At 43.5% G+C, this 19,509-nt stretch overlaps 1 protein-coding gene across 1 annotated transcript in view; it reads left to right on the top strand.

Annotated features, from left to right (window-relative positions):
- The first annotated feature begins 571 nt into the window (after nucleotides 1-571).
- The window catches only part of LOC127007619 (splicing factor 3B subunit 2-like), a 40,816-nt gene continuing 21,878 nt past the window's right edge, over nucleotides 572-19,509 (top strand). The window contains exons 1-4 of the mRNA XM_050878761.1: nucleotides 572-911; nucleotides 7,167-7,265; nucleotides 8,171-8,334; nucleotides 8,639-8,863. Coding sequence (XP_050734718.1) covers nucleotides 827-911; nucleotides 7,167-7,265; nucleotides 8,171-8,334; nucleotides 8,639-8,863 — 573 coding nt within the window. The 5' untranslated portion in view covers nucleotides 572-826. The remainder of the gene's footprint in view (nucleotides 912-7,166; nucleotides 7,266-8,170; nucleotides 8,335-8,638; nucleotides 8,864-19,509) is intronic.

The following is a 19,509-nucleotide window of genomic DNA, read 5'->3' as shown; positions in this document are numbered from 1 at the left end:
ACTGGTATAGGGAGAAAGAGGCCCCAAAGTGTGAGGTGTGGTATGAGGGAAGCCTGGGAGGTGATCTTCTTTTCCGTGCTAGAGCGCAGTGTCTGGATGTGAATGCAAGGAACTATAGATGGTCTGAGTCCCGCAGCAAAGTGTGCCAGATGTGTGATAGGGGTGTGGACGAGACTGTGCAGCATGTAGTGCTGGAATGTAAGAAGTATGACAGGGAGAGAACGAAGATGATGCATGTGTTTTTGAGCGAGATGGGACGTGGAGTAAACGGGAGGACTGGAAGGGAGGACTGGTGCTGCTGCTGGGGCTCAGTGGAGAGACGAGTGGACGAGTGATTGAGGCAGTGAAAGAGTTCTTGGAAGGCATGTGGCGTGAAAGATGTAGGGAATGATATCTTGCCCCGAGAACATTGACTTCCCGCATGTTTTTTTGTTTTCTCTTCACAGGAGCTGCCGCTACAAAGGCCTGGCTGGGGAGAAATCCCGAGCCACCTGTGACATCAAGATCAAAATCAAGATCAAGTCTCAACTCTCTGACGTAGGGTCTCTAACGGGTTTGTGACTGGGATCCCCCAAAGCTGATCACCGTTTTATGATTGAAGTTATCTAGAAAATAACTTAATACTTCATAAATCTGAATGATATATTTCTATGAATTTATTTTCTAAAACACAAAATATGTCTCGGGAAAGAACCATCGGCGGAGCGGCAATGTTTTGGTGGACGGCGTGTGTGTCGATGGCGGGTCGGCGTCAACAAAACATTGAAGAAAACCATTTGTAACCTGTAAACGTTGACTGGCCGGCCAGCCCACCCGAGCCACCAGGATGCCGGTGTCCCTGGAAGACCTGACCAAGCTGAGGGTGGTGGACCTGAAGGCCAAGCTCGCCACCTTCAACCTGCCCACGCACGGTAGGGGCTGCTCCACACACACACACACGAACACCGCCTCCCAGCAGGGCTGATATTACTATTTCCAGTGATTCCGGCCCTATTCAGTGCGGCCTCCCACCGTTGTCACTCCGGCCCACACCCTAGTCACACATAGGTTAAGGGAATCATCTGCGGAAAACAACAGTAAGGTTGAAACTCAAATGTAGATTGTAGAGCCACTGAGGTCACAGTTATATACCTACTGGTAGACAGCACTTCCCCATATCCTGCTGTATTTTGGTGAGTGACCCCAGCAGCTTACCACGGCGAGTTTATTATCAAGTTTGTGTTTCAGGAATCTAATCTTTCTTTAGTAGGCTAATATACCCATTATCATATAAATCTATACTGGCACTATGAATTTTTCATGCAGGTAGTGACAGAAGGTAATTCAGCGTAAAGGTATTCATTTATGAAGTTGGAAACAAGGGTAAAGATTCGTTTTAGTGCTGTGCCAGTATCTTATTATCTACCTTATGAAACATCACTCTCTATTCATATAGCTTTTCTACAAACCTTCAACAGTCATGGAAATGCTTTCAAAATCCAATTCAAGGACTTTTTTTTTTTACTCTTGAAAATAAGGGATAATGTTTACGAAAGCGCGTCGCCTCCTCTGGTGCTGGCCGTGGCGACCGTGGTGCCGCCGCCGCAGCCGCAAAATAGCTCGCAGAGGGCTTAGAGTGGGGGAGCATATTTAAACTACTCCAACCGAACTTTACGACCTGCTAAGTATAATATATAATGGTGACTACATATCAGTTTATTGCTGGCCTTATGTAGTTTGACATGTGTAAATTGATAAAGTCACTTTCAAAAATTATATCGTGTTAAATGCATTTTTATTGAACTTGAAAGAATGGTACCCAATTAGTGCATATAGCAAGCCCCTACGTCGGGCACCAATCGGTGCTTATCGCGGTAAAAGGGTTAAGCTGCTTTGTCCCTCTTCAGTGATTTAGCAATGAACTGTGGTGTCCCTCAATCGAGGTGCAATATTTAAATGCGTATGAAAACTGGCACGGTTGATGCACGTTGCTACAAATTGGATGTGTATTAGTACCATGTGGCATCTCTCATCCCAAGCCCCTCCAACACTCCTACTGCGCACTACGCAGTGTGCACATGCACACTGCTCTCAGCCACATATATACAGATATTCCCCATTTCTTGTGTGTGCAATGTGGAACATGCCCCGTCGATACTTTTCTGACAATATGTTGCTTCCCTATTCGATGTCTCCATACAAGTAGGCTACATGTGAATCTCAGTAACCCTTGCCTGTGTAGATGAAATGAATATCGCAGTACTTATAATTGCGGTAAAATATTGCTCTAAGACCCGATTACATGCGAACCATGGATCATTCAACAGTCAAAGCAACAATGACAGTAAATGTAGCATGCATGCAAAAAAAAAAAAAAAAAAAAAAAGGCAAATCTTGTGGTAGCCTGTGAGCGGAGGAACAAAGGAGGGAGCCAGAGGCACTGTCAGCTCGCACTAGACTGTACAATTTTGGGCGGTTTTTACAGCTTTCCCATATACTTTTGGCCAAACATGTATATTGCCGGGTGCGCTAAACCATTCCCAGTGGTGAGGATGGTTCCGCTAACCGCTAATTAGCGAAGCTAACTTTTTTGTTAACTGATTAGCGTTTTTGCTAACTTTGGAAACAGTTAGCGAACCAATTAGCTTCCGCTAAATGTAGTTCCTCCTCTCCAAACTTCAACCCTTTTTATATGGCAACACTGACGTCGGCACCCTGAAACGCCCAGTGCAATATACGGCGACGCCGACGTCGGCATCCTGACGGCGATGCCTATGTTGGCGTCTTTATTACATTTAGTTTTATTTGGTGCTGAGTGATCCCGTATTCTGTTCTGACTCTACCTAGAGACCCTGTATATGATATGGTGTCTTATTTGACTTTCAATGTTATTATAGTGTAATGATGTAAGTATGTCTTATGCACATTTGTACTTGACAGCAACAATCGATTCTAACAGAAAATAACAAAAATAATGAGAAAGAAATGATGTATGTGTATGTGTGGAGTTGTTGAGTTCCTCTTTCTTTGAGTTGCCAAGTGGCTGGGTAGTGAGTGTTTATCTCACCACCCCCCTCGGCTCAAGGACGCGGCCTCCCCTCCCTGCCCCTCCCTTACATCCTCCCGCTGTCTCTGTTCTCTTTCATTCTATCTTCCTTCCTTCCTTCCTTCTTTCCTTATACCTCCACCTTCCAGGGTGTGTGTGTGTGTGTGAGAGAGAGAGAGAGAGAGATGCACGCTCTCCCCCTTTCTCCCTCCCCCCCCCTCTCTCTCTCTCTCTCTCTCTCTCTCTCTCTCTCTCTCTCTCTCTCTCCCTTCATATCCCTTCGTGTGTGTGTGTGAGAGAGAGAGAGAGAGAGAGAGAGATGGGGGTGGGAGGCGCCTCTTCAACAAGTTTCAACTTGCTGTTCCTCGACCCTTCCCTTCCCTTCCAACCATCTAATTTATGTGTGTGTGTGTGTGTGTGAGAGAGAGAGAGAGAGAGATGCTAATCTCTCGCAATTTTCTTTGTATATTTATGCTTACATCTCAAAAAAAAAAAGCACAGTTTTTAAGGACAATAGGAGGCACTCCATCAGGTCCATAAGCCTTCTGAGAGTTGAGGCCAGAGAGGGCATAGAAAGCATCATTTGGAAGAATCTTAATAACAGGCATAAAGGAGTCAGAGGGGGGATGAGTAGGAGGAATATGCCCAGAATCGTCCAAGGTGGAGTTCTTACAGAAAGTTCGAGCGAAGAGTTCAGCCTTAGAGACAGATGAGATGGCAGTGCTGCCGTCAGGGTTAAGGAGAGGAGGGAAAGAGGAAGAAGTGAAATTGGAGGGGATATTTTTGGCTAGATGCCAGAAGTCACGGGAAGAATTAGAAGAAGCAAGGTGTTGACATTTTCTATTGATAAAAGAAGTTTTGGTAAGTCGGAGAATAGATTTGGCACGATTCCGGGCTGAAATGTAAAGGTCATAGTTAGCGGGAGTTCGATGGCTCTGGAACCTTTTGTGAGCTGCCTCTCTATCTTTAATAGCACGAGAACAAGCGTGATTAAACCAAGGCTTTTTAGCATGAGGAGTAGAGAAAGAACGTGGAATGTATGCCTCCATTCCAGAGACAATCACCTCTGAGATGCGCTGGGCACACACAGAGGGGTCTCTCTCCTGGAAGCAGTAATCATTCCACGGGAAATCTGAAAAGTACATCCTCAGGTCGTCCCACCGAGCTGAAGCAAAATGCCAGAAGCATCGCCTCTTCGGTGGGTCCAGAGGATGTACAGGAGCGATAGGACAGGAAACAGAAATAAGGTTATGATCGGAGGAGCCCAACGGAGAGAACAGTTTGACAGAGTAAGCAGAAGGATTAGAGGTAAGGAAGAGGTCTAGAATGTTGGGCCTGTCTCCAAGACAGTCGGGAATACGAGTAGGGTGCTGAACCAACTGCTCTAGGTCATTGAGGAGAGCAAAGTTGTAGGCTTGTTCACCAGGCTGGTCAGTGAAAGAGGATGAAAGCCAAAGCTGGCGGTGAACATTGAAATCTCCCAAGATGGAGATTTCAGCGAAGGGAGAGTGAGTCAAGATGTGCTCCACTTTAGAATTCAAATAGTCAAAGAATTTTACATAGTTAGTAGAGTTAGGTGAGAGATAAACAGCACAGATGTATTTGGTAATAGAATGACAATGAAGTCTTAGCCAGATGGTGGAAAATTCAGAAGAGTCAAGGTCGTGGGCACGAGAGCAAGTGATGTCGTTGCGCACGTAGGCGCAACATCCAGCTTTGGATTGAAATTTAGGATAGAGATAGTAGGAGGGAACAGAGTAGAGGTTGCTGTTAGTAGCCTCAGAAACCTGTGTTTTGGTGAGGAAGAGAAGATGAGGTTTAGAGGAGGAGAGATGGTGTTCCACAGAATGAAAATTAGAACAAAGACCACGAATGTTGCAGAAATTGATAAGGAGGAGGTTCTAGGAGTTATCAGGACACCTCTCAAGTCGGCAGCCAGAAGGGGAGTCCTCCCTGGGGGAATTTATGGTCCCCCCCCCAGGCGGGGACTCCGAGGCAGTGTTGTTTTTCGCCATTTTTAATTTTTAATTTTGGGAAAAGGTGTGTGTTGTGTGAATGTAGTGTGGTGTAGAAAGAGAGAGGAACTGTCTTTAGAGCATGCTGAACTGCTCTCTGGTGTTGATGAGACAAAAGGGAAATGGTTAGTGAGGACATGGGAAGGGTCTTTGAAGGGCTTCAGCACCCTCCTCGCTTCCCATATATCCTCACCGGGAGTAGCTCACGCCCGTTCGGTAGGTGTCTTCCTACCTCCTCCGCTTATTGGAGAATGATAAGGCATCTGGTCCTCCTTTATAAAAAAAAGTTTTAATCAATCAAAGGTGAGGGTGTCAAAAGGTCAAGGTGTTCCTGCATGACTGTACTGGGCAATTCTGTGTCTCGAACAGTATTTGTAGCTTTTTCTGATTGCCTTGCACTTGTAAAATCATTTGTAAGGATGTTTTTTTGGCTAGAGTGGAGGGAAATTTGCAATGCACCTTGTTCGTTTGTGTTGCGCGAGGCACTGCTATGCCGAGTGGCTCGCTGCTTCCTCCCTTCTCCCAGCCCAGCGGGCCGCGCGGAATATGAGGGTCACAAGTGGCAAAATTTACTGAGAAAAAATATTCTTATGCAGTTTACGTATTTACAAGCATTGAATGATACTGCTTGTGTTGACGCTTGTGTCTGGCTATGACGCAACAGCGCAGGACATTTAAAAATGGTCTCCAGTGGGGAGGGTTTTTAATTTTACGAAAACAAACTCCACCACATGGCAATTTACCCTTTCAAGGGCCTTTTGAGCTAAAAACCTCTACTTATCCGATTTTAAATTTATTTCTCGAAAAATACCCCATAGCCGCCCCCCTTAAATCAAGAGATATGACGAACGCCAATGTCTTGCATTTCCGGTGCGTCATCTGCCACTCCAAGGTGACCATGCATGCTGTACCTTTCTGGAAAGTTCTATGTCTAAGCTACAACATATTGAAATTTCTGGTCCCTAGGTCAGTTTTTAGAGGTTTTAGAGCCAAAATACTAAACCGAAGCTAAATCCACATAAAAAAGTTAGCGTTAGCTTCCACTCTTTATCAGTTTTAACGGTTTAGTGTAAGAGAAGCTAACTTTTTAGTTAGTGGATTACCAGTTAGCGAAGCTAACTCTTCGGTTAGCGGTGCCCACCAATGACTATTCCCTACAAGCCGATAGGCATTACATCACATTCTGTAAGACTCGATTTTTCGTCTTTTCTTCCGCAACACAGCTTATCAACAGATTTCCTGAGCTGCAGGCCATGGGTTAACACATAGGAATCATTACATTTTAATACATTAGGAATGGAGAAAGGTATGCATCTTCTTATACCAAGTTGTAAAAGCCAAACAAGTAGCCTATAGTATTTGATTTGTATTGAGATTCAAGGATCATTTTAATATTTTTCAAATTTTTATATCTGTTGGGGCACTTGTTATACAGGTAACTCGATTTACGCGAGTATTGTGTCCTTGAAGAGGTCGCATAAATCAAAAACAATGTAAATCAAACAAGAGGTAGGTTTCTATTGAAAAATAAATATTCACTTCATTTAGTGGAGAGAGAGAGAGAGAGAGAGAGAGAGAGAGAGAGAGAGAGAGAATATCCATATCACCGAGATATCCACTCAGGCACTCAGTCTCAGCCTCACTCGTGTGAGGAATAAATGAGGGACACCATGAGTGACTGGCTAGTATTGGTACCGGTACCGTACCGTATAGCTGGTACCGTTAGTACTGGTACTGGTACCGGTATCTGCCCACCCCTATTGTTGAGTAGCGTGGCAGCGTGGGTACTGTATTGTTGTTCAAGTGGTGCGCGGGAAGAACTGAGCTCAGCTGTGTGGCCGCGGCGCTGTGTGAGTCCAGTTGCGTGAGACATCTGGTGGCCATTCCATAAAATATCGTGTTCAAGTGAAAAAAACGTGTAAATTAAACATTTATATGGATTTTGGACCCTGCATTATTTAAAAACACGTAAACCAAACACACATAAATCGAGAGTTACCTGTATCTATGAGCAGCAAAACATGTTTTCTGTACTGTGGAATTTGACATTCAACATTATAAAGAAAATTTCTGAGTAATACTTCGTTATTCACATTTGAAGATTCAGCAATGCTTTTCTTTGCCAGGTTTGAAGAGCGAACTGGTCGACCGCTTGTTCCAGCACCTCGCTTCTCTTGGGGAGACCACCGGTCCAGCCAGGAAAGAAGAGTCTACTGATAACTCAGGTACGGCTCTTCGTCTCATCAGCTCTCCTCCTCTTACTGGTAGTCTTCTACCTCTTAAATTTTTCCGCCATGTTGCCTCTCTATCTACTATCGATATTTTCATGCTGACTGCTCTTCTGAACTTGCTAACTGCATGCCTCCCCCACTCCCACAGCCCCACTGCACTCGACTGTCCACTCTAGCTCATCCATATACTGTCCAAACCCCTTATGCAAGAGTTAACCAGCATCTTCACTCTTTCATCCCTTACACTGGTTAACTCTGGAACAGCCTTCCTTCATCTGCATTTCCTCCTACCTATGACTTGACCTCTTTCAAGAAGAGTGTATCAAGATACCTCTCCACCCAAAATTGACCTCTCTTTTGGCCACTCTTTACTTTTGTCTGTTGTGGGAGCGGTGAGCAGCGGGCTTTTTTTCTTTCTTCACTTTTTTTTTTTGCCCTTGAGCCGTCCTTTGTTATAAGAAGAAGAAAAAGTTACGCTGACTGGCGTGCATGTACATGCTTGGCCAGCCCACCACTGAACATAACCCTACAATTATAAACTTGTTAGGTAAATCCCCGCATGTATTGAAAATGCAAAAAAGTTCAGTAAAGCCAAATTTCATTATAATGAGGTCTGTAAATGTGAGGGTTTACTGTAACTGCTTTCCTCAATCATATCAACTTGGAGTCTATTATGGTGCTTCCTTTTCTAATTAGGGTTTGATTTTGTTACGGATGAACATAGAGTTGTGAGTTGAATAAAGCATTATATCAAGGTGCTTGATCTTATACTACAAATCAGGGCATCTCTATCTAGTAACATGATCAAAATTCTTAATAATAAGCAAACTAGGCAAGTAACAATTTAACTTTGATACTGGATGGCAAAATATAAATTACTAACTCCATGACTATAACAGATCTACTGGATGATGGCCCACCTGGTGTGGACCCTGAAGGGCCTGACTCAGGGTCTGGAGAGCAGGAGCAAGGGAAACCTGAGGACATGGTGGTGCTGGAGGGGGAGGACCAAGGCCAAGGGGCAGGACCAGAGGGACTCATGAGGAAGAGGGAACAGGATGAGGTAACAACTAAGACTTACTTCTAACACCTAAATAGTAACTTAAATCATTATTCCACATTCCTCTCTTAATATTTATTGAAAACTTTTACATTCACCTCTTGAGAACTTCACAACTATTTAACTAATATTGAGAACTCACGCAGCTGGTCACACACTTCAAGTACAAAGCCATTATCTTCCATTTCCTTGGTTAGGGATCATATCCAAACACCTTCCAATTATTTCTCAGTCTTTGAGAATCTTGCTTTATAGAGATTGATTTACCTGTCAGGATAACAACAGAATTTTTTTTTGCTCTTGTCAGATGATGAACCGGCAGCGGCAGATGGAGGAGGACCAGCTGATGCAGCACAAGGTTAGGGAGCAGCAGCGTCTCTTGGAGCAGCAGCAGCAGCAGAAAAAGCAAGAGGATCTGTACAGACTGCAGCAGGCAGCCTTTATGGAGAGACAGCGGGAGGAGCAGGAAAAGCAAGTGCACCTGATGAGGATGCAGCGCGAGGCTCTCATGCAGGATGATGAGCAGATGGCTGTAAGTGTTTGTTAGTCTAGATTTTCCTAAATTTTTATTGATGCCCTTGTGATTCAATGAGGCAACATGGCTGATGGCACTTATTGAGTTGGGAGAGACAATGTGTAGCAAACTTGTAAATGTAGTTTCTGTCTTATACAGTCGTACCTCAAATAGTACGGTTTCAGTTTTATACGGATTGTCATGGAAGAATTTTTTAGGATTTTTAAATTTCCTGCTCGTCGCACTATGTAGCCATGGCGTGAGTGGCAACACTGTTCTACCAAAATATACTTGCTGAAAGCACCTGAAAGCGTTCGAGATAGGTGTTCACCGTGCAGAAGAATTCAGATTTAGAAGTTACGTTTTGGGATGAGTTACGTTGCCATAGGGAAAGCATACCACGTGAATGAGAGCAATGTTGGATGTATCTATCATCTTGGTCTTGGTCTTGGTTCGAGAGGTAGTTGTCCCTTTTGGTCCCAACTACAGCCTTTGAAATGGCATACTCCCTCAGGGCCAACACCCTGAAAATCATAGTGTAAGAGAAATTCTTGCTGCAGTAACTGCCAGTGCTCCAAGAGTGGTAATGGCATCCCACTCGCAGTAAAATGGCGTACACTGATCTTCCTGGCGACGTTTAACATAAATTACTAGCTGTCCTGGCTGACAAACTCCTTACAACAGAAGATGAAAAGGAAGCTGCAGTGGTTGTGGTGGCACAGACAGGTGAAATGCAATGGAAACACTTATATGTGTTTGTCTGGGCCGCCATATTTGCTGATGACGTCATCACAACACGAAGGCACTCCACCTCTCAAAGCCGGGAGCCAGCGGACGTGCCGAGTTGGCAACTCATGCTGCCTCATCATGTGTTTGAGAGCACTCGGGACGTTCCGAGAGTCCCAATTCCCTCTCTTAAACACAACCCAGTTGTGTTTCTAAGGGGGGCACTAATTTTATATGGATTTTCGAATAGTACGGGGATCCTGGGTCCCTAACCCCCGTACTATTTGAGGGACGACTGTATTCTCATATATTGTTGTATATATGTGAAAATACATTATTTGAGTATTTTGCTGCAACACTCACCTCAGTCACTGAATATTATTCATGAGGAAAGGATGTTAAAAACAGTTCTGTAAGCTAGGCATCTTAGGCCATGTAACTCTGCTAATTTTTGGAGAGCACTACCTTTCCCCATGTTGTTGCTGTACAGCCAAGTGTCACAAGCCTTTTGATCACAAGCCCAACAAATGCTCAATGAACTATCCTGTCCACGCATCTCTGTTGTGAAGTGGTTAGCATCCTTATATTCTATTTTTATCTTGCAACTGGATCCCAGACTGCTTTTGTAAGCTTGTCGCTGATAGGACAGCATACTACGAGTTTTACTTTTATGCTCTGTAGCTCACTTATGTTGTGTAATACTTACTTGGTTTCTTCATCTTTGGACAGTAGAAAGATAGTGGATTATGACTGTGTGACTCACTCACTCACTCACTCATTTTGGAGAGGGTTACAGGCCCTGAGCCAAAGTGATGATTGCATCCTGTCTCCTATGAGGGGTGAATTGACAATAGAGACTTGGGTGGGAGACTGGGAAGAGTGATGGGTGACGTTGGACAGTAGAAAAAATGAGTACGATGTACTTAGCTGTTTTGTAACTTGGCGCACAGAGGGAGAAATGCACGGCCAACTTCAGTGAAAATGAAGAATATTATGAAGGACGTGGCTTTGGGGGTTTTACCCCTGGAGGAAGGGAGGTTTCACAGACGTAGATGAAACTGAGAAGGCTGGAGGAGAAGGTAGAACGATCCAGACGCAGGTTCGCACCCCGCCCGGTGACACCAAGTTGGGATTTTTCAGTCACTGCCGAGTGGCCTATGACTACCCACATGCTGTCCAGAAGACCACCTATCAACCCGGACTCTAGATTCTAGGATCAAAGATGAGCTCCAGGGGGCAGCATGAGCCAGTGCAAGATGGCGCCACTATCAACACTTGCCTGCGCCACAACGGGCTGGGGCCAACTATCAGGCCCTACTACGCAAGCCTACTGGCGTCACAGGCAAAGACGTAAAAAAAAAAATGAAGTTATGGTTAAAATTCAGGTAAACAAAAAGTAAGGATAATGAGGAACTAAACAAATTGAGAAATGGTGAAGGAGAGATAGAAGAGAGGATGATAGCTATACTCGAGGAAAAGATGGCTAAAAGAGTGAAGAAAAAAAAAAATGAAGATATGGACATAGAGGGAAAAGTTAAGTCTACAGTGGGTGTAGAACTTGATAAACAGGAGAAGGAAAATGACGAAGATAGAAATAATTTTAGAGAAATCTTGATGGAACAGGAATGCGAACATAAGGGACAGGAGCATGAACATAAGGAAGATAGGGAGAAAGAAGCTGTTCAGGATTTGAGAAACAAGGAAAATTTGGTTATAGATATGTTATAATGGGCCTTAAGGAAGAAAGAATTCCAATGAGGAGCCAAAGGGAAGCCCACGAAATGAGAATTGTGAGGGAAATTTTGGCAGGACTGGAGGAATCGGGAAGACTGTCAGAGGAGATTGATGATGTAATGAGACTAGGTCGTTATGAAGAGGGAAACAATAGACCGAAACTGACGCTGAAATTACATACAGCAGCAGAAGAGGTTTTAAGTAAAAATTGGAAACTTAAAGACATAGAACAATATAAAATGATGTATATTAGAACAAATCTGAGCATTGAAGAAAGACAGAGGCTAAAGGAATTATTGAATGAAGCAAGGCAGAAAAATGAGGAAAGATCGGAGGAAGAAAGAGAAAAGTTTTTTTTGGAGACTGAATAATGAAGTTGTGGATCAGGAAGAGAGAGGAGAGGAACAATTAGCAAAATATTAAAAGGAAAGGAAGGGGGAACATACAAACTGAGATGACCCATATGAACATTGATGGATTAATGTTTAAAAGATTGGAGCTGGGAGATCATTTAATTAAGGAAAATCCAGATATAATGTCAGTAATGGAAACCAAATTAAAGAAAATACAGAAACACATCTGGAAAAATATAACTACAAGGTATACAGGAAATAAATAACAAAAGAAAAAGGAGGAGGGGTAATGATATTTACTATTATTAGAGTTAAGAATTTTGGAAGTTAAAATAGGTCCAGAAAACATTGCAATCATTAGTGTATAAGCCCTACTTAACAGAACTGTAAAGCAAAAAATAATAGTAACTTATGTTCCCCCTCACATGGTGCGCTGGACAAGAAAAGATACATGAGGATGATAAAAGATACAGTCGGTACGTTAAAAAAGAAATATATGATACCAGGAATGTAATGCTTGTTGGAGATTCTAATTGCAAGGGAGTGAACTGGGAGTTGTTTGAAACAGGAGATGAAAATACATGAGGAGGAAAGTTACTTGAATTGATAGAGAGTAACCTTAAGACTCAATGGGTAAAAGAGGAAACTAGACACAGAGGCAGAGATGAACCAGCAAGATTGGATTTAGTATTTTAGAAAAGGGATGAAGATATCAGGAGGTGAAGCAAATGGTGCCCATTTGGAAAAAGTGACCATGAAATTCTGAATCAATCAAACAATCAATGGGGGCATATGTCCGGGGTCCGTCCGTGCAATTCTCCATGCAGGCCGCCTTCCCATCCTGAGTACCTCCTGGCAGGATCTGTTGACTTGCTCAAGCCACAAACTCTTTGGGTGTCCCCTTAGCCTCCTCCAGTCAGGATTGTCTCATACAGAAACAACCTGATGAGCAGGGTCGGCTTCTGGGTAACATGCCTCATGCCTGTATAGCCGGAGTTCGTGTTGACGAACTATGCAGGTAATGCATGTCGAATCAGTCTCACGGAGTAGTTGCCAGTATGACACAAAGTCATACTAGCAATATTTCATGATTCTGCATTAACATTTATTACCAAAGGCATCAATCTGCCTCTCCAAGTCCCGAGTTAGTGTCCATGTCTCAGCCATACAGTAAGACAGGGAGCACAAGGGACTTGAAGATCCGGATTTGTGTCCATCTACACAGGTATCGACAATGCCATATACTCATGCTGAGCGAGCCCATAACACTATGGGCCAAGCCAAATGAACTACTCTACCAAGGTATGTTAAATTTTCCGAGCTCTCGATGTCCTCGCGACAGACATGTACAGACTGTATTGTTTCATCTAGCAAGCCTCCAAACACCTGTACCTTGGTCTTGGCCCAGGAGACCCGATGTCCCAAGGGCTTCGCCTCCTCGTGCAGTGCCTGGAGAGCCATCACCAGAATCTCCACGACTCCGCCAGGATTACTGCATCATTGGCAAAAACAAGGTCAGCGACCCTGGTATTGCCAATGGATGCTCCACAATGATTCTGGCCCACGATTCTGCCTAGTACCCAGTCCATACAAGTGTTGAAAAATGATGGGGCAAGGACACAGCCCTGCCTCACTCCTGTATTCATGGGAAAGAAGCTGGACAAGCACCCCCCCCTACACTTCACAGCACTCTCAGTCCCAGAATACAGGCCAGTCAGCAATGCAATAGCCCTTGCAGGAATCCCACGGAGTCACAGGAGATCCCAGAGTGCCTCGTGATGCACTGAGTCAAATGTCTTCTTGAGATCGACATAGGCTGGAAGCATCCCCTGTCGAAACTCACGTCAGCGCTCCACCAGTATGTGAAGTGCTAGGATAGTCATTTGTTAACTTACCAGGTGTGAACCCAGACTGTTCAGGTCTCTGCTGCTTTACCAGCTGGATGCAAATTTGCATCAGCAGTAGGTGGGCAAGCGCCTTGCCTGGCACACTGAGCAGTGTAATAGGAGTAAGTAGGAAGACATCTACCGAAACGGGCGTAAGCTACTGCCTGTGAGGTATATATGGGAAGCGAGGAGGGTGCTGCAAACCCACCAGAGTTCCTTTCCATGTCCTTACTTTCCATTTCCATATTGTCTCATTAACCCCATCACTATGGCCGGGCGGAAACAACACCCCGTCTCGTGTCCGGGATGGCCGCGCGCGCCAAATTTCAAACGTTGCTTCTGATTATAACAAGTTTTCAGCCATAATCTCAATATAATCATCATGTATTATATATAAAAACATGCAAAATTAAATGGTTCACATTAAGAGGCATAAATTCTTTGATAATTTTGAGATGTATGCATAAATATACAGAAATTTGCGAGAGATTAGCATCTCTCTCTCTCTCTCTCTCTCTCTCTCTCTCTCTCTCTCTCTCTCTCTCTCTCTCTCTCTCTCTCTCTCTCTCTCCCTCCTCTGTGGCTAGGGGATGAAAAAATTCCGCCACCGTATTCCCTGCATATTGTAAAAGGCGACTAAAAGGGACTTCTTCCTTTCTCTTCGGACTATTACCTTTTTTTTTTTTTTTTTTTTTTTTTTTTTTTTTCCTTCCCTTCCTATGGGTAGTCTATCCAAGGGTTGTCACCCTCCCTTACACTTTGAGGACACATCCCCTCCTTTCCTTCCTTTCTTCAGGTATTCTACCCAGCCTCTAGTCTCAGTCTTCCTCCGATGTTTCTCGCACTATCCTGGGAGGCTCTAGTCACTTCGGAGTCTTCACATTGGTATTCTTTTTTCCTGCGGAAGTCCTCGGAGCACACCTGGCGACAGGTGCCTTGGGCCAGGGCCCGCAAGGCTCATGCTTGAAGGGGGACACATGTTGTGATGCTCTTGGGTGGCTAACTCCTTTCTCTCTACCCAGTGTGGGTGATGGGTAACCATGCCGGCCCCAGTCTTTCTGGGACAAAGCTCAAGGACAAATTCGACCAGGTTGACAAGGTTGCCAGCTTCAAATCCGAAGGCTCATCACTCATGATGGCCATTTTCTGGGTTTTTCTGGCCCTGCGGAGGTCTCCATACTTTTATTTTCCTGGAGCACTGGGAAACCACAGTATCTCTTTTCTATGCATCTAACTTTTTAAAATTGTATTATGGTGACATCCTTAAGTTTACAGTAACTGCGCTCTATTTGCTTTCATTGTCAATTAAGAAATTGCTAATTCAAAATGCCGTCACAACTGAGAGATTGCGAAGTATGTTGCGAGAAGTTCACTCCTAAGTATTTTAGAAACTCCTCTGCTTATCGCTTTTGTGTTAGCGACAGTAAGTATGATGATTTGAAAATGAAATATGACATTTTAGAAAAAAACAACACGAATCCCTGAAGGAGTTTGTTGCAGCCAACATAGTTGTGCCGCAGACTAGCGACTGCCCCTTCTTTGCCCAACCCGACCATACTGACCTATGCCCAAGTCACGAGAAATCCAAGTACCGAAGCACCTGATGACGGTTTCATTCCTGTAAGAAAAATGTTGGAACTCATGACCTTCAATCGATTTGATATTTTAAAGGAGAAAGTTGAAGAGGAACAAGAAACCCGGTTGATTGGTGATTCAATGATCAGAGGTCAGTTAACAGAATTTTGCGGTCGTGCTTCATATGAGAAACGTAAGCGCATGTGTTTCCCCGGTATAGGTGTAGATGGCTCACTGTGGCGCACAACGATGTTATGACCGGCTCAGACCAAAACTCACTGTTTGTCATCCATGTCGGAACGAACGACATAAAGGCCAATCGTTCAGAAGAATTAATGGAAAAGTATCATAGACTGATCTGACAATTCAAGAAAAAAACAAACAACATAATGATATCTGGTATCCTCCCACGGATGAGAGAAAGTAACGCCTTTTACAGTAAAGCCCTCAGCACTAACAACCGACTAAAGTCATTATGTGCTCGAGAAAATTTTGAGTTTGTGAACTTTTGGAATAACTACTATGGTGCAAATGACTTGTACAAACACGATGGTGTGCACCTAAATCCCATGAGGGTGGCTAGACTTGGAAGACTCCTTAGTGAGCAGGTGTCACTTTTCAGGGGGGGAAAAAAAAAAAAAAAAAAAAAAAAAGCGAACCCCGACAGAACACCATGTAAACACTCATAGGACCACCCACCATGACCATATAAACGCGTGTTACGTAAACGCCCGCAGCATTCAAAATAAATTCATAGACCTGGAAGAATTTGCTGCAACGGAAAACTTCCACATTATCGCCATTGCGGAGTCATGGTTGAATACAAATAACAGAGATTTTATTGCAGAATTTAACTTACCCAGCTATTCAGTTTTTCTTTGCGAAAGAGAAAACAGAGTTGGTGGTGGCGTCATCTTATATATTCGTGCTGGTTTAAATCCACGTGTTATCAATGTAGAAAGAATAATTAATATAGACACTGTTTTCGCAGAAATTAAAAACTGTTCAAGTAAATTAGTTATTGGCATTGTTTATAGACCTCCAAACCAAGCAATGGAAATAGACAGAAAACTGTTCAAACAAATTTCTAACATATGCAATCAATTTGAAGCTGTAATTATGGGAGACTTTAACTTACCAGTAAAGAGTTGGGGAGACACGTTAAATACACACTCAGGTCACGATCTATCCAGTAACTTATTAGAAAGTGCGCTTTATCAGCATGTGCATAAACCAACTCACGAAAATAACATCCTCGATCTAATTCTCACAACTAAAGAAAGCCTAGTTAATGATCACAATGTTGGTACAGAATTCAGCGACAGCGATCATCGAATGATTTCGTTTAAAATAAAAATCAAAGAGGACATGAAAACGAGTGAAGAAAGAATACATGATTACGGAAGTGCAAATTTTGACAAATTAAGAAATTTATTAGTGATTGCAGACAGGAGTGAAATTTCTGCAGCCTCAGATATAGATAAAGCTTAGGAAACATTTACAGAAACTTTAATTAGAGCCGTGAATTTATGCGTACCATTCCTTAAAAGACAACCAACAGCCAACTGGAAGCCTAAGTGGTGGAACAATCAACTCAAACACCAAATTGAGAATAAAAATCGAGTGCGTCGCAAATACTTGATTACAAATAATGAAACAGATGAAATTGAATTCCAAAGATTACGCCGAGAAACAAAAAGAATCATACGTTTCAGTAAAAGAAACCTAGATCTTCATATTGCCAGCGCCAGCAAAACAAATCCTAAAGAATTTTTTGCCTATGTAAGAAATAAAAAAGTTCTCACCCCCAGTATTGGCCCAAAAGCAACTGTGAATGGCAAATCCACGAATGATTATAAAAAAATTGATAACATATTGAATGATTTTTTTTTTTGCCTCCGTTTTTACAGAAGAAATCTTATCCAAAAGGCAACCGGAAGCCCCTAGATATATTGATGACACATCCTTGAATGATATTAGCAATATTGTAGAAAGTGATATACAGTAAACCCTCTGGTAGGTATCCGGGTCAATAGAACCGCAGGGGCACCCGTATATGGGAAAAACCTGGATATGGTGTAGGTTAAGTCTACGGACCCGAAAACCCAGCTTTCGCCTATCACATTTAATAAAAATGATAAATAAACATATTTCTATATAGATACACACTATATATATATATATATATATATATATATATATATATATATATATATATATATATATATATATATATATATATATATATATATATATATATATATATATATATATATATATATATATATATATATATATATATATATATATATATATATATATATATATATATATATATATATATATATATATATATATATATATATATATATATTTATATTTATTTAGCGCGAGAATTAGGTGGATGAATGTGGTCTAGCAGACGACATGGCGTCGTCTGCTAGAGTACGGGCTCTCGCAGCTTGTGCCGCGCATCATGGCTACGTAAGACTTCAATTGGTTAGGTTTCAGCTTGCTGGCATTTACCCTGGCACGTTTGACTTTTAGTGCCTGTTTTCTTTTGGGGCATTTCATGGCCATGCAAGGGTGCTGGCCTGAGCACAGGACACATTTCTGCTCCCCAGCGTCGCATTCCTGCCACGTGTGGTCTGTCTCTGCGCAGATTGAGCACACCTTGTAGTCTTGTGGCTTTGTGCACTCCTTTGTTGTGTGTCCTTCAATCTGGTAGCATCTGAAGCAGACGGTGAGTGGAATAAACTGTTCCACCTCCAGCTGGGCTGGTGTAAGGCTGAGATTTAGGACCTTCAGTCCCTGCCTGCATGCTGTGGCAGCCATGTCTTGTATTCTGAACATGACTTTATACATGTGGCCTTTCGGGAAGTGAATGACCTCCGTGACAGATGCCCAGCTCCGTATGCCTTCAATATCTTGTTTGATATGAAGCACATCATGGTCAGCCAAGCCCTGTACATTCTTGATGATAATGCACTTGTGGCATTTGACCTCTGGGGGGGTGTATAGGGTGAAGCCCGCGTCGCCGAGGACTTTGGCTGTTGTGTCCAGATATATGTGGTCAAATGACTTGTCATCTGCCATGTACAAGGAGTAGCCCCCATAGCTCTCCTTTATGTCTGCCACCAAGATGTTCTGGTTGGCTAGGCATTCAAGGAGTTTTCTCTATGGCTGTTTTTTCTGCTCCATCATTGAGTTTATATTTCACCTTCACCCTGTGGAGGGTGGCCATGGTGGGGCATGATAAGCCTAACTAGGCATAGGTAGCCTCCTACACAGTCCTAAGCCGGCGAGAAACAGGGGCGGATATAGTGTGCCCCCAATACGGTGAGTGAAGGTTTTGAAGACCACAAGGGCTGTTCACCTCACAGTGCGGGTAGTGGCAGAAGCAATCAAGAGATTATAGTGCGCTGGGCAGTGTACTGGGCAAGAGGGTAGTGTACGGGTGATTTTATTAGGTCGGTGCATCGTCTGGGCCGAGTGGGTGGCGGGTGAGTGGCATTGGTTGGGCCCGGGCTCCTCGGAGCGTGCCTGGGGCACACGTCCTCTCCCGGTGCTGCCTCAGGGCAGACACACACACACACACACACACACACACACACACACACACACACTCTCTCTCTCTCTCTCTCTCTCTCTCTCTCTCTCTCTCTCTCTCTCTCTCTCTCTCTATATATATATATATACACACACACACACACTCAAGGTAGCCATCAGCTGTTTGGATAACGCTCATCTGAGAGGGAGACTTGGAGCGAAGCTTCTTCGGGGCTCGGTAAGCAGGTTGGAGATCATTTGGGTTTAAATGGCCATTGACCTCCTCAGCGAGACCCCTGACATACCTCTCCTTGCCGCTCCTCAGGAGAGTTCTAGTCCTACGTGACAGGGCTCTATGTTGGTCCCGATTCCCAGCAAGTCTGGCAGTGCGACTCTCTTCAACATTCTCCATCATCTCTGCCACTCCTAGATCTCAGGTGCTCTCCTTGGCAGCTCAAAGAGTCTCATGTTTGAAGGTATCCCACAGTTCTACATGGTCAAGGGTGCTGAACACATTGAACTAATTTGAGACTATCACTGCATACTTCTGAGCACTTGCCAGGTCTTTCAGCTTCATGAGATGGAACACAGTATTGTTGCATCTCAAGATTTTTCTTGAGTTGACATGAAGCTTGAGTGTTGCAACAAGGCTATGGTTTGTTGCAAAGAACTCAGCACTCTGGAAAGCCCTTCAGCTTTGAAGGATTCTCCAACGAGTACTTATGAGGATGTGGTCAATCTCCTCAGCTACCCCTCTGGCATCGCTACACCAAGTCTAGCGGTGCGGCTTTGGTCTCTGGTACCAAGAACCTGTAATTCTTAACCTCCTGGATCTTGCAAA

This window comes from Eriocheir sinensis, chromosome 36 (genome assembly GCF_024679095.1).
Source record: "Eriocheir sinensis breed Jianghai 21 chromosome 36, ASM2467909v1, whole genome shotgun sequence".
In the NCBI taxonomy this organism is placed as follows: domain Eukaryota; kingdom Metazoa; phylum Arthropoda; class Malacostraca; order Decapoda; family Varunidae; genus Eriocheir; species Eriocheir sinensis.
This window is presented reverse-complemented; position numbering and strand designations above follow the sequence as displayed.